Here is a 16,457-nt window from a genome sequence, read left to right on the forward strand (position 1 = left end):
GTTCTTCACGTTCCAGCTCTCCTTCTTCTTCCCGAAATCCCGTTTTACTCCTATTTCTCTCACCAAAGCTCTCCAAAGTCCTATTCCCATCAAAACTCTGAAAATTCGAATCTGGATTTTTTCTGGGTTTTGACTCGGACCGAATCAGTACTCTGACTCGACCGAGTCAAAACGGGACTATTAAGAATTCGGCCCAGCCCATTCTTCTGACTCGGGGTGTCTGACTCGGGGTGTCTGACTCGGGCTTTCTGACTCGGGGTATCTGACTCGGGCATTCTGACTCGGGGTATCTGACTCCAGCCGAATCAAGAAGGAAGCTCTTGACGTATTTCATTCCTTTAGCTCCAGATTGCTCCCGTTTTGGTCCAAATCGCGTCCGAGACCTGTAATCCTATAAAAACACAACCAAACCGAGTTTCGTGGCCTAACGCGCCTATAATGCCTACAAATAAACATGATCCTCATATAAATCCTATAAAACGTCCAGGAAGTATAGAGAGAATTAGGAGTTATCAATCGCCGTGAAGGAAAGCATTCGAGATATCAAGCTGAGATAAAGTCCAGTTCCTCGCAACCGCTAGAGAAATGAGTAATCAGACAGAAGTGAGCTTAAAACCGGTGAAAAAGTATTGAGGTAGTCAAGTCCTTCTTGTTGGGTAAAACCACGAGCCACAAGACGAGTTTTGTAGCGAGAAACAGTTCCATCAACATGACGCTTAACCTTATATACCCATTTGCAATCAATTGGGCGATGTGTAGATGGAAGAGACTCAATGGACCAAGTTCCATTCTGAGTCAAAGCAGTGATCTCATCATTCTGAGAGATATGAATCTGGTCGGTGTCCAAATCCATAACTGTGTATCCTTTGTAGCCAGTAGGATATCCGAGGAAAACTAAGGCACTTGCTCGAGGAGAAAACTTATGCTTACGATGCTCATCAGTTGAACGATAGCAAGGACAACCAAAGGTGCTAAGATGACTGTAATCTGGAGCTTTGCCATATAAGAGTTCATAAGGAGACTAGTTTTGCAGCAGTGGAGTGGGTGTACGATTAATGAGGTACACCGCAATGCGAACACAAGCGCTCCAACAAACCAATGGAACATTTGACTGAAACAACATGGCTCGAGAAACATTCAGAATATGCTTATGTTTCCTTTCGACGACGGAATTCTGTTGTGGCGTATAAGCACAAGAGAAGTAACGAATGATTCCTTTATTTCTGCAAAGCTCGGATAAAGCCAGTTCAGAAGCGTTATCGGATCGAACCGATTTAACAGATCTCTGGAATTGAGTTTCAACCATCTTCAGAAATTCTGGAAAAACTTGATGAACATCAGACTTCAGATGCAGAAATTAAACCCATGTGGCACGAGAAACATCATCAACAATGGTAAGAAAGTACTTGTATCCTTCGAAAGATGGTATATTGAATGGACCCCAAATATCGATGTGAATAAGGTCAAATATATTAATAACAAAATGATTTTGTGATACAAACGACAAATGTTTCTGCTTTGCCAAATGACATACATGACAATGAGGCAAAGTAAGCACTTAGGGAATCATAAAGTAGTAGATAAAAGTTGCATTCTCTCCAAAGATCGATGACCAAGTCTGATAACACGTATTTCGGGTGATGTTTTGATATAGGATGTCTAGCATATTTCACTCGATTTTATATATTTGTAGACATTCTAGGGCACATTTGGCTTCGATATTGGTTGGTTGTGTTCTTTGGTGTTTAAACAAGAATCCACACATAAAGAGAGCAAAAGAAGTGGAAAACATGGAATACGGAACATTACGGACGAACCGAGAACATTTGGAGTGTCTCTAGGGAAAACGTGAAGTTCAGAAAATGTCAGATCTTGCAAGTCCAATAACTTTCACTTTACAAGTCCAAATCATGCATTCTCTACATCATTGGAAAGCTCACTTCGATATCTACACATAGACGCCAAGATCACCCAAATACAATGTCAGAGCAGGAAGTTATGAGCAAATTTGTGAAGCCCGCCAAAACTGTTAAATGACACGATCGTGTCACTTTCAGTCACACGATCGGGTCACTTACCAGATTTTGGAAATATTCCGAATTTTAGCCTAGAAAAAGAAGGATTAAGTAGGGTTAGCCCCCAAGGTAAAAAAAACATTCAGACTTTTCACAGAAAACACACCCTATAGCACACAAGAAGAGAGAGATTATCAAGAGGCAAGAAATCGGAGTAGAAGACGGAGATTACAAAGCCGGGAAATCGACTAAGCATTCTTCCTTTCTTCTATTTTACGATGTTTTGTTGTATTGATATGAACCCCGACGTCTCGATGGACATCAGACTTCAGATGCAGAAATTAAACCCATGTGGCACGAGAAACATCATCAACAATGGTAAGAAAGTACTTGTATCCTTCGAAAGATGGTATATTGAATGGACCCCAAATATCGATGTGAATAAGGTCAAATATATTAACAACAAAATGATTTTGTGATACAAACGACAAATGTTTCTGCTTTGCCAAATGGCATACATGACAATGAGGCAAAGTAAGCACTTAGGGAATCATAAAGTAGTAGATAAAAGTTGCATTCTCTCCAAAGATCGATGACCAAGTCTGATAACACGTATTTCGGGTGATGTTTTGATATAGGATGTCTAGCGTATTTCACTCGATTTTATATATTTGTAGACATTCTAGGGCACATTTGGCTTCGATATTGGTTGGTTGTGTTCTTTGGTGTTTAAACAAGAATCCACACATAAAGAGAGCAAAAGAAGTGGAAAACATGGAATACGGAACATCACGGACGAACCGGGAACATTTGGAGTGTCTCTAGGGAAAACGTGAAGTTCAGAAAACGTCAGATCTTGCAAGTCCAATAACTTTCACTTTACAAGTCCAAATCATGCATTCTCTACATCATTGGAAAGCTCTCTTCGATATCTACACATAGACGCCAAGATCACCCAAATAATGTCAGAGCAGGAAGTTATGAGAAAATTTGTGAAGCCCGCCAAAACTGTTAAATGGCACGATCGTGTCACTTTCAGTCACACGATCGGGTCACTTACCAGATTTTGGAAATATTCCGAATTTTAGCCTAGAAAAAGAAGGATTAAGTAGGGTTAGCCCCCAAGGTAAAAAAACATTCAGACTTTTCACAGAAAACACACCCTAGAGCACACAAGAAGAGGGAGATTATCAAGAGGCAAGAGATCGGAGTAGAAGACGGAGATTACAAAGCCGGGAAATCGACTAAGCATTCTTCCTTTCTTCTATTTTACGATGTTTTGTTGTATTGATATGAACCCCGACGTCTCGATGAACATCAGACTTCAGATGCAGAAATTAAACCCATGTGGCACGAGAAACATCATCAACAATGGTCAGAAAGTACTTGTATCCTTCGAAAGATGGTATATTGAATGGACCCCAAATATCGATGTGAATAAGGTCAGATATATTAACAACAAAATGATTTTGTGATACAAACGGCAAATGTTGATGCTTTGCCAAATGGCATACATGACAATGAGGCAAAGTAAGCACTTAGGGAATCATAGAGTAGTAGATAAAAGTTGCATTCTCTCCAAAGATCGATGACCAAGTCTCACATGCCACAAGGTTGCATCCGTCAGTGTTGAATTGCAAAAAGCAGTAGAAACCTGTGCTGGGGCTTGAAGGTTTGGTCCAACACATACAGATTCTGATCTAGAGCCGCTCTACCAGTCATCCAACCCTGAATAAAATCTTGGATGAAGCAAATGGTTGGAGTGAACGTGATACGTGTAGAAGAACCCTTGAGTAATGCTGAAACACTGATCAGATTGAACGCAAAGGAGGGTATATACAGAACATCAGACAAAAATGAGGAATGGATTCAAATGCACCGTTCCCATATCAGTTATGACAACCTGCTGACCATTTGGTGGAGTAACTTCTATCGGATTCCCTGTCTTCATATCAGAAAATAGATGCATATTCAAACAGACATGAACAGAGGCACCAGAATCCAAAATCCATATCGTTCTATCAAAAACTTTGGTTGAAGAAACATCAGAACAACCAAAAGAAGATAGGAAGTTACCAGAGGATGAAGTCTCAAAAGAATCAGCAGCCCCATGGTCTGTAATCTCCGGTCCAGATATGCTTAGCTTGTCGTTAATCTGAGCATAGAGAGGGCGAACCTGAGCATTCGATGGAGCGGCAGAGGTGGAAACAGAGGCGACTATCCCTTTTCCAGGGGTTGGTGTGTTTGTAACTTGCCCCTGAAAAGATCCGTTAACCTTGAAGTTCTGGGTAGAAGCCATAGGTGGAAAGACTTATGTTGTTGGGACAAGGGTCTCGGTGAACGAGCATTGGGACGAGAAATTTGTCCACCAGGAGCACGGAAACCAGGTGGGTAACCATGAAGCTTGTAGCACCAAGTAATGGTATGTTCAGAGCCACCACAATGAGTGCAATAAGGACGAGAACCAGGACGAACAGAGGAACCCTGAAAAGCAGCAACATATAAGTTTCCCATTTCAGGAGTAGCCATCGTCTGGAAAACATGAGAGTCGGTGGCATGCAGTGAGCAACGGAAGTGTTGTTGTTCATGTTGGAGAAGGAGACTTAAAGTCTTCTCCAAGTCAGGAAGAGGTTCCAACATCAAGATCTGTCCTCAGATTCCTTCGTATGCATCACTTAAACCAAACAGGAAGTCAATCACGAAGTTGCATTCAAAAAATGAATTTCACTTCTGATCAACATTACACTTGCAAAGACCACATTTACAGCGAGAGGTTACTTCAATAGATTTAACCTCCTCACGAAGAGTAAGCAACTTCGTGTGAAAAGTGGTAACATCCATGTTACCTTGACGAAGGGTTTGTAAGCTTTGCTTGATCCGGTAGAGATGAGGAACGTTGTTTTGTTGAAATCTCTTAGTGAGATTCAACCACATCTCATGGGCTGTCGAAAGATCAAGCAAGCTAGGAGCAAGTTGTTTTGAAACAGAGTTCAAAATCCAGTAACTGACCACAACTTTGTTCCGGGACCACGAACGAGCATTCATATCATCATCCAGAGGACGAGGTAAGTGCCGTCGAGAAAACCCAGCTTGTTACGACCTTCAAAAGCCATGGTGATGGAGCGATGCCAGGAATGGAAGTCTGCAAGACCAGTGAGACGGTCAGTGACAAGCTATAGGCTGGTATGGTCAGTGGAGGCAAGAAAATAGGGTTATCATACGAATCAGAAGAAGAAATGGGTGGTTGGGTTTGCGCAGGGGTTGGGGTGGTGTTTAAGTTTGAGAAGAAGTTTCGTCGGACGATTCAAGAATAAGACCGGAAGTAATAGTAGCGTAAGAGGCCATAATGAGCAGACAAGAGAGAAACTGAGGGTTTAGAAAGATGCGGAAGAAGAAAAGAACTCTGATACCATAACAACCTAGAAGGTTACAGAGGCGTAGAGAGGAAAAAGAAGAAGAAAATTTCTCTCTTGATATGTATTTTTCAAGTGTTACTGTTTCTGTATACAGTGCTTGTATATAAAGAAACTAATCTATACATATAACATGTGTGTATTGATACGTGTGTACCGAGTCTAGAATTTATAACCCGATTCACAACTCACCGCAAGGATACGGATCGTCGTAACACGGGGTACAAGTAAACTATCAATCTAAGATGACCGTGGGTGTCGGTACCGTATTCGCGTGTATGGGTATATGCTAAGCATGCGAGAATCACGATATTGAATCTGTATTCGGGAATCGTCAAGCAACAAAGATAGAGAAATCACCTCCCGGCATATAACTCACTATCTAAAGTTCTCTAAATCCATATCCCTATGTGATTTATCAAACTAGATGCATGAAGAACACTATCATCAATCCTAGATCGATCAAACCATATTCCTATGTGAATAATACAATCTATTCTATCGATTTCGATCCGAAACTAAACCCATATTTCTATGTAGTTCAGGATCTGAAATAATTGGCCAAGGGGTCAGCAAACACCAATCGAATAAAGCACAAATCGATAAAACCAAAACAAATCCAAATCGCAACCAAGTTAGGGTACAAACATACCCAAAACACAAACGAATCCCTAACCCACAGCCGTGGATCTACTCACGGTTCATGGAAAACAATAAAAAGTTTTGAGAAAAAGAGATAAAAGAGAGGAGAGAAAGGCTCATGCAGATGTGTAGTCTCCACGATCGAATCTTCCTTCTTCTTCCCGAAATCCCGTGAACTTCTATTCTTCTCTTCCCAAAAGCTCTCCAAAAGTCTGTATCTAAGTGTTCTCTAAGGCTCCCCTCTGTTCTAGGACGTGGCTAGGTCTATTTTATAACCTTAGGGCGGCTTCCAAGAGTTCTCTTTTCATTAGAACTCTAAAAATTGGGAATTAGGGTTTTTCTGGGTTTTGACTCGACCGAGTCAAAGTGTTGACTCGGACCGAATCAAGTTGCCCATCTGACTCGGACTCTTCACGAATTTGCTCATAACTTTCTGTTCCAGTGTCGGATTTACGCGATTTTAGTGTCTACGCGAAGCTCTTGAAGTGCTCTTTCCAATGATACAAATCTCGCACGATTTGGACTTCTGTAGAGAAAGTTATTGATGTCGCAACATAAGTACCTCATCCGAACTTCTCCTTTAACGCTCCAATTAGCTCATTTTCGAGTCCAATTATCTCCGAAACCTGTAACTCTGCAAAACTAGAACACAACCGAGTTTTGTGTCCTAACACGCCTAGAATGCCTATGAATGCATGTGATTATCCTATAAAACCTAGACAAACTCTCATCAAAATATAGAGAAGAATAGAAGTTATCATGTATGTAAAGAAAAGCAGAAAATATCATTATCCAATGTAGTTTCTCCGTTGTTTCCTCAGCCGTTATTGTTAGTACTCTGTACTATTCCTTTGCTCTCTTGATTCTTTGTCCTCTGCGACTTTAACATCCTCACGTGACTTATCTATATATAAACTTGTATAGCATTCCAAACTTTAGTCGTTCACGAATGAAGTTTCAGAATCGGGTTTACACCTTTTCTTTTCCCGTTCCCGCCTTCATTTTTTATGTGGACAGGATGGGCCGAACCGGTCGGCCCAAATAATTAAGCGGGGTGCGATAATCACGTGTTAACCGTTTCAATTTAATTCGACATAATGCAATGCACATTTCAATGGACAATATAGCAAAAGTACCCTTATTTTGCTAAAAAAACTTCATGACATACCCTCCAAAACCCTAAAATCTAAAAAAAAACTAAAACGAGCAAAAGACATAAATGACCTTATTATAAACGACATATGGCATAAGAAGAATGAAAGACGTAGACTTTTTCCAGTTCTGCACTTTTCCATGAATTTAATTATTTTTAAAACAAAATTCAAAAGTTCTCTCTCTTCTCTTCATCTTTATTTCGTCTTTCTCAACGATTCTTCTATTCTCAATTCTCAACTTTTTGATTATCATAAATCAAACGAAAATGAGTTCTCCATCGAACAAAGAAGACACTTCTGTATAATTTTATGATGATGGATCTTCCGAATCGATTGTGGAAATCAGAACTCGATTATATGAGAAAACCAAGATTCGGGAAAGACCTTTTACAGAAAAGCGTATGGCTCAAAGATGAAGTAAGTGCATTTCGTTTTCACTAGTCACACGGTATATTATCTGGTCACATTAGTCACACTGTTGTATTAGCCAGTCACACTGGTCACACTAGTCATATTGATCACACAGTTAAAAATTCACATTGGTCACACTATTATATTATCTGATCACACTAGTCACACTATTGTATTAGTTGGTCACACTAGTCACATTGGTCATACAGTTAAAAATTCACATTGGTCACACTGGTCATACTAGACAAACTGGTCACACAGTTAAAAATTCACATTGGTCACACTAGTCACACTGTTATATTATCTTGTCATACTATTCACACTGTTATATTATCTGGTCACACTAGTCACACTAATATATTACATTATTTTACAACACTTGGATGAAGCTATACTCGATATTCGGAACCGCCTAACCAAGGAAAGCATTCAAACAACAAAGAAATACATGCTTGGCGATACGAGTTTCAGTGAATTTCTCAAATGGTGGGTCCATGGAAATCAATAAGAATTGTTTGGTCTTGAAGAATACTTTGTAGGAAAAGCACCCATCAGTGGTGAAGGGAGGGATATGGGAAGTTATGAAGGGTTTATTACTCCCTTGAGTATTCCTCCATTGGGTAGCCATGAAAGTCATCCCTTCGAAGAAGCTAATCCAGATGTTCGACTGTAATCTGAAAATGAGGCCGAACGTTGACGTAATTATTGGTCGACTAGTATGGTGTATCCCGAAGATATATTCAGTTGCCAAGCTATATCGATTTGATGCTGACACCATATTTAATTATCACTATGTTGAAGGCCTACCGCAAAATGGTAATGGCGGGAATCTACTCAGTGTGACCAGTGTGACTAGTGTCCCGATGGTTATACTGGTCACACTAGTCACACTGGTCACATTGGTCACACTGAGCGAATTTTGTGAATTCAACATTTTCAGAACGTAATGTACGATCAAAGAAAAGGTTCGGAAAAAAAATCACGGTCGAAAGTTGATGAGCACTATCCGATCGAAAGCTATGATCATAAAACAAATCTCATAAATGATAATAATGTTTTAAAAACACTTTGGACCAATGTAACTTTGTGTTCGTAAATTTGTTGTTTTATCTGCCTCTAAAACGTTCTTATAAAGTTAAATTATATCGTTTTACAGTGTATAAACCTTATTTTAGCCTTCAACAAATGAATTGGACCAGTGTTTTCATACGTATGCATATCCCGATGATCACACTGAACAAATTTCGAGAATTCAACACTTTCAGAGCGTAATGTATGACCAAAGAAAAGGTTCGGAAAAGAAATCGCGGTCGAAAGTTTATGAACGTTATCCGATCGAAAGCTATGATCATAAAACGAATTTCATAAGTGATAATAATGTTTTAGAAACACTTTGGACCAATGTAACTTTGTGTTCGTAAATTTGTTGTTTTATCCGTCTCTAAAACGTTCTTATAAAGTTAAATTATACCGTTTTACAGTGTATAAATCTTATTTTAGCCTTCAACAGATGAATTAGACAAGTGTTTTCATACGTATGCATATCCCGATGGTCACACTGAACGAATTTCGAGAATTCAACACTTTCAGAGCGTAATGTATGACCAAAGAAAAGGTTCGGAAAAGAAATCGCGGTCGAAAGCTTATGAACGTTATCCGATCGAAAGCTATGATCATAAAACGAATCTCATAAGTGATATTAGTGTTTTAGATACACTTTGGACCAATGTAACTTTGTGTTCGTAAACTTATTGTTTTATCCGCCTCTAAAACGTTCTTATAAAGTTAAATTATACCGTTTTACAGTGTATAGACCTTATTTTAGCCTTCAACAGATGAATTGGACAGTGTTTTCACATGTATGCATATCCCGATGGTCACACTGAAAAAATTTCGAGAATTCAACACTTTTAGAGCGTAATGTATGAAAAAAGAAAAGGTTCGGAAAAGAAATCGCGGTCGAAAGTTTATGAGCATTATCCGATCGAAAGTTATGATCATAAAACGAATCTCATAAATGATAGTAGTATTTTAGAAACACTTTGGACCAATGTAACTTTGTATTTAAAAATGTGTTGTTTTATTCGCCTCTAAAACGTTCTTATAAAGTTAAATTATACCGTTTTACAGTGTATAGACCTTATTTTGGCCTTCAACAGATGAATTGGACTAGTTTTTTCACACGCATACATATCTCGATGGTCATACTGGTCACATTGAGCGAATTTCGAGAATTCAACACTTTTAGAGCTTATTGTACGACCAAAGAAAGGGTTCGAAAAAGAATTCGGGGTTGAAAGTGACCAGTGTGGATATTTTTTGAACGGTGTGACCAATGTGACCATTATACGAGGAGAGAGAACCACGAGGAGAGAGAAACGTGAGGAGAGAGAAATACAAATCATTTAATTAAAGAAAGGTGCATAGGAGTATAATGGGGAGAACATATTTATAAAGATATCGTGTGAAGATTTTTTTTTGGGGCCAAGTGAGAGGTATGCCATGAAGTCTTTGTAGGTAGGACTGGGCACGGGTCGGGTACCCTGAGTTTTTGGGGTACCCGGGCTTCGTCTTCGCGGGTTTTTCAGAAAACACTATCTCGTTTTGGTTTTCGTCAAATCCGGGTACCCGTGGTTCGGATACCCGTCACTGAATTTGATTACCCGAGGATATCCGAACTCGTCCAATTCTTTAGAAAATATTGACTTTTGTTGACTCTAAGGGTATTTTAGTAATTTCATATAAAATATTTTTAATAATTATTATAAATATATCAAAATATCAAGGATATAATCGTCATTTTATTCGTATCCGGATACCCGAAGGTACCCGTCGCCGTTCAAACACAACCCGGACTCGAACCCACAATCCAGATTTTTGGCTTCATCAAACCCGTTTTCGTCTTCGTTATATAGAGAGTACCCGTATTTCGAATACCCGTAAGTCTAGATACCCGAAAATTCGCAGGTTTTAAGTATCCGCGTCCGTCCATCCCTATTTTTATAATCTCCCATTCCAATGTCATTTGACAATAAATTGAAACTGATGCGATGTTTTTATCATTATTCATAAGATAAATAAAAAATAAAATGTTTATATATTTTTTGAATGATTTGGACCATCTCCGTAATTGGTGGAAAAAAAAATCACTTGCTTGCCTTGCATCAAACATAGTTTACAAGTTTTTAATGCCCATTTACCAAAAAAAAAAATTAATGCCCGGGAATGAATTATGAATATGTCCCATCATAGCATGCAATGACCCCTTATATTGGTCCATCCTTGTTGGGTATCCACGGTCATAGGGTCCACTCCTCTCCCAACATTTAATTTTGGCACTTTGCTCATACAAAAAAAAAACCTTAATTTCTATATTGTATAAAAAAACTAAGTTCAAATTTGCAAATGCGAAATATTATATAAATATAAATATAAGAACATTTTCAAATAAACACATGAAATTACTCGAATTTTATTGATAAATACACTATGTTATATGTGAACTCTAAAGTCATTAATTTAGTAATTTTTTCAAACGATGTTATAAAGGTCGTGTATAAATATATCCTTGCAAGACTCAGATATTTATGAGTAAAGGTCGGGTACACGTATCCACACAAACTACAACCTAAAATTAGATTAAAATTAAATAGTCAATACAACCATACACCAATTTCCAAAAATATATAGAAACCATGAAAATTCACAAATTCTCGAATACGCACAAAAATACATATACACGCATGACGCATCTATGATTCATGAATGATAGTGTTAAAGAAAACAAAAATTGTTGGAAAAAAAAAAAGCACTCCTAAAATTATTTTATGAGAAATAGAATAATTATATTACGAAAAATTGAAAAGAAAAAAAAAGACAAAAAATGGCAAGATTACATAAAACTATTATCGGATTAAGACCTTCCAACTACCCTACGATTTTTTTTTGAATTTTTTTTTTCGTATTTCTTTAAAAAATAAGAATAAAAATAAAAAAATTACATAAAACTATTTTTTTTATTTAGATTGATTTGTCGGATATTCCACCCAACTAAATCCACTTTAAAACAACGGTTCTCGAACATAAGACGTGAATCAAAGATTGAGAAAGGTGGAAGACAAGACATTTGGATTAGAAAAGAAATATTGCCGGGCAAGATGGATATGGATTATAGAAAGGGAGGAAAAAAGATTAAAAAAAATCAAGTGTGAGAATTTTTTTAAAAAAAAAATATGGTATGTTGTAAGATATACAATAAATTGTTGATATTTTTTCTATTTTTGGGGTTGCAAAATAAAACAAATATTTGTTTCAAACCAATTCTATATCCTTTAATTTTCAATCGTATGAAAAAGTTAAAATACCAAGCATAATCATATGGAAATATTAAAAGTTAAAAGACATTAGTAAAAGTAATGTATTGTTCATAATTTCTGTGTTTTTAACTACATTTATAATCTAATATCATAAAATAATAATTGGCCATATTCTGAAAAGATGGTGACGTGACGTTGGTATACATTGCTATTCTATCTATGTATAATCGCAAGACGTTTGTAGGCCCAATAAGATGTAAAATGGGCCTAAAGAGAGGCCCACAAAGCAAAGAACACGACGACGTTTCCTTATTTTCCGCACGATCAGAACGCGTTGTTTAATCCCCGCAATGCCCCCGGGCCTGTTTTCTTTTCTCCTTATCTCCCTTTCCATTTGTAGTTTGTATTTTGGGGCATTTTGGAAATATGACAAACATATTCAAAATTTATACCTTTTTTAAACTATACCTTTTTATAAATTTTTGATAAAAATATTATTATTTTATTGTATAATTTCAATATTACCATTATAGATAGCGCATATTTTTTTTAGAAAATGGTGTTATTTAGAAAAAAAAAAATTTTAATCCGGAAATATTATTTGTCATCGAAATTGTCGAAGATAAATTATAACATAGAAGAGGGCACCAGGTAGCGCAATCCCCCAGCCGACAGCTTCAATTTCCACCATCTCCGCCAGCCTAATGGGTCGGGAGAAAAACCAATTCTTACAGTAGATCCGGGCCAAATCTCCAACCCAAATGTCCCTCTAGATCCACCAGATCCGGGCCCCCTCCAACCTGGTTCCACTTCATCTTCCACTAACATGGTGGTTCCCCCTCCGCCTCCCATCACACGCCTAGATCCAAATCCTCGCCCCCCTATTCATTCCTCGAGTAAAGTTTCAGTTTCACCTCCTCCTAGTCGCCGGTCATCTTCCCGACTTCGCGATAAGAGAGGGAACCGTAATTCCTCGTAGCCCACTTCTTCGATGTCTCAAACGATCGAAGGACCCTCGCCCTCCTCATCCCCTCCTCTGATTCTACCAGACTCTGGCCAATATGCCAAAGAATACCCCCTCTACCTAACCCTAGGTCACATCCACTCCACAGGCCAAAATCTCCACTACCCACCTAAAGGTGCGATTCGGAGATGGATCTGTCATCGAGGTGGAGGGTCGTGGAACTGTCATCACCCATTCTTCTCTCTCCGCCACTACTAAATCCCTAGTTCAGGCCACTTCTCACTCCTCTCCTACAGGCCCTTGTACCTCGGCCTGAGGGAATATGGGTTCGGTCTCTGATACTTCTGCAAAGGAAAAATTCTCTACTACGGTCCCAACAACTCAAGGGTCGAAACCTCCACACTCAAAACCCTCATAGGCCAGCAAAGTTAGGGGTCCAACCTATGAATTGAAGCGTATTGCTGATGCAGAATTATCGGAAACAGGAAGAATACGAGTAAAGATCCCTAACTCAGTTATCAAATCCGGTGCTCTACAGTACCAAGAGTATGTAATCTGCTCCTTCTATGGTACTATCCCCCGTATGTCTAAGATACATGATGTATTCAACTACTTGTAGGGCAAGGATCAAAGAGTAGATATCCATCACTTATCATGGAGCTCTCTGTTGGTAAAAATTCCATCGGCGAAGATTAGAGAAGCTGTAGTGGAACAAGAACTATGGTATGTTGGTAACCATGCTTGCTTTGTCCGAAAATGGACCCCAGAAACAGTCCGAGAACCTCCATCTCTGAAATCAGCCCCGAATGGGTACATTTCACAAATGTCCCCCTCAACTTGCTAAGAGAATGAATTAGCTATATTGCGGGAACAGTGGGAGAGCCGAGAGCTTATAAACCTATCGAGAGCATAAATTCGGTGGATGTCAAGGTTGAAGTCGATCTCACTAAGGACCTGCCAACTGAAGTTGAAATCGAATTGGAAGATGGAACTGTCGACACCATAGATGCTCTGTACAGATGGATCCCGCCTAAGTGCAATATGTGCAAGGAATTCGGACATGTCGAGAAGTTCTGTTCCAAGAGAACAACTCAGCCTCTAGTTATTATGCATCCTCAACACTCTTTGGCAATCCCTTCTAAATACGCTGAAGCAATCCCTAGAAACTCAGACATCTCACTCAACCAACCACTTATCATAAATCCACAAATTTTCCCACCCAACCAGATTACACAGCAGCTACCGACTCCACCTAGTCAGAACATCCCGCAACCATCACCCCAATCACCTATATGTCAACCAGACACACTTGACAAACATCCTAACCATCCCTATAACCCACTCATATCACACGCACCACAAAACCCGACCAACCCAACCGTGAGTTCCCCTGCAGGAAAGGACCCCTTACCATCGCCTCCACAATCAGGGGAGGCGGGGGAGAATATCTAACCCCTAAATTTGTGTAATAGAAGGTTTCTTTTGGAATGTTAGAGGCCTAAATGATGGTTGTAAACAAGTCAAGTTATGACATTTCTTTGCAACACAAAAACCGATTTTTGGAGCATTGTTTGAGACACACATTCAGGAACCAAATGCAAACAGAATACTCGCAAAGTTGGGAGAAGATTGGTCAAGATTGGATAACTATCAAGAAAGCAATCTAGGTAGAATATGGGTTCTATTCAGAGGAGAGGCCTCGGCTCAATTGCTCAAACGCACTGCAAACGAGATAACTGTTGAGATGACAGTCCAAGGGTGGTTGCCTTTCATCCTATCAGCTATTTATGCTCCCAATCAAGTAGCTGATAGAGATGCCCTATGGAGCCAGCTTCTTCAAACTCACCAGCAGTTTGTACAGCCAAGAGGTGGAGCATGGATCCTCGGAGGGGATTTCAATGAGATCCTCGGAGGGGATTTCAATGAAATCCTCTTACTAGCACAGCACTCTGCCCCGTCTTTTAGCCATCAAACCCCGACTATGACACGCTTCGCCAATTTCTTGTACACTCTTGGCCTCCATGATCTACCATATCGAGGATCACTCTTTACTTGGACAAACAAGCAAGTGTTGAATCCTATAGCAAAGAAACTTGATAGAGTTTTGGTCAATAACTCTTGGAGACTACTATTCCCTGATAGCTCAGCCATTTTCAGACCCCCTCATCCCTCCGATCACTGTCCAAGTCTAGTCCGTCTGTCAAGACAACTCCTGTCTAGTCCTAAGCCTTTCAAAATATTCAACTTTGTCCTTGACCATCCTGATTTCCTCCCAACTATCCAAACCTCTTGGAGTATGGCTGGGAGAAATGCAACTACTCTTTCTGCTTTCTATAGGAAGCAAAGGCAACAAAAAATCCCTATTAAAAGCCTGTCTAAACAAAACTTCAGTGAAATTACTAAAAGAGTTAATAAGACTCACAATATTCTTCTTTCTGTGCAGGAAAAGGTACTAAGACATCCATCGACTTCTAATTTCCAGCAAGAACAAGAGAGTTTACAGAGATGGGAATACTTATCCAAGATTGAGGAAGCTTTCTTGAGCAAAAATCAAGGATTCATTGGCTTCAAATAGGAGACAAAAATAATAAATTTTTCTACTGAAGCATCCTTGCTAGGAGATCGAGGAATTTCATCTCCTATATAAGGAACCATGATGGCTCAAGATTGGAAAAGCTAGAAGAGATAGCGGCGGCAGCAGTAGACTTCTACACAAACATCTTAGGGAGGGAACATCATTCAGGATCAATCGCATCGATCATGGATATACAAAGGCTGCTAGAAAATGGCCAGACAACAATGTCTCTGAACCAGAACATGCATTTTACTGAAGAAGACATCAGGAGAGTCACATTCTCTATGGCACTAAACAAGACCCCTGGTCCGGACGGTTTCATGGCTGAATATTATCGCAGAGCTTGGAGCATTGTTGGGGGCGAGTTCACAACAAGTATTCTGCACTTCCTTCAAACGAGGAGAAATGCCTAGTTGTGTGAATGTTACTGCCCTCATCCTCATCCCAAAAACACAAGGGGCTGAGACGTTCGCCGAATTTCGACCAATCGCTTGTTGTAACTTCATATACAAAGTGATAGCAAAGCTCCTTGCAAACTGTGTAAGGCCAACCCTCCCGTTTTCAATAGGCATTCGATTCCATACATTGAGATTTCATTCTCACTACTATGAAAGCCATGAATTTAGATCCACATCTAGTCTCACTGATCGAAACCTGCATATCACTACGCCGACCTACTCAGTTTGCATCAGTGGTGGTATGTTTGGCTACTTTCAAGGGAAAAGAGGATTAAGACAGGGATGTCCATTGTCTCCTTACATGTTTGTTATCTGCATGAATATATTATCGTTAATGCTTAAGGAAGGTGCAGAAAACGGGTTATTTGGGTATCATCCGGAGAGAAGATAAGATCACTCATCTCAGTTTTGCTGATGATTTGCTAATTTTCTCGGATAGGGAGGTCAGATCTGTGCAAGGTATACTTTCTATTCTTCATAAGTTCTTCCTGATCTTGGGTCTTTCGATA

At 39.3% G+C, this 16,457-nt stretch overlaps 1 protein-coding gene across 1 annotated transcript; it reads left to right on the forward strand.

Moving 5' to 3' along the window:
• The first annotated feature begins 5,126 nt into the window (after positions 1–5,126).
• LOC104825777 lies at positions 5,127–15,903 on the forward strand. The gene is made up of 6 exons (XM_010558154.1): positions 5,127–5,198; positions 13,535–13,638; positions 13,773–14,016; positions 14,504–15,261; positions 15,359–15,364; positions 15,522–15,903. Exons 1-6 carry the CDS (start codon positions 5,127–5,129, stop codon positions 15,901–15,903), a joined length of 1,566 nt encoding a protein of 521 aa, XP_010556456.1.
• Positions 15,904–16,457: the final 554 nt, after the last annotated feature.

Source organism: Tarenaya hassleriana, unplaced genomic scaffold (genome assembly GCF_000463585.1).
Source record: "Tarenaya hassleriana unplaced genomic scaffold, ASM46358v1 Cleome1, whole genome shotgun sequence".
NCBI classification, from domain to species: domain Eukaryota; kingdom Viridiplantae; phylum Streptophyta; class Magnoliopsida; order Brassicales; family Cleomaceae; genus Tarenaya; species Tarenaya hassleriana.

Coding starts and splice junctions, on each gene's coding strand:
- LOC104825777 (XM_010558154.1), top strand. CDS start 5,127: ATGGTGATGGAGCGATGCCAGGAATGGAAGTCTGCAAGACCAGTGAGA. Junction 5,199..13,534: donor CAGTGACAAGCTATAGGCTG/GTATGGTCAGTG, acceptor AACTACTTGTAG/GGCAAGGATCAAAGAGTAGA. Junction 13,639..13,772: donor GTAGTGGAACAAGAACTATG/GTATGTTGGTAA, acceptor AGAATGAATTAG/CTATATTGCGGGAACAGTGG.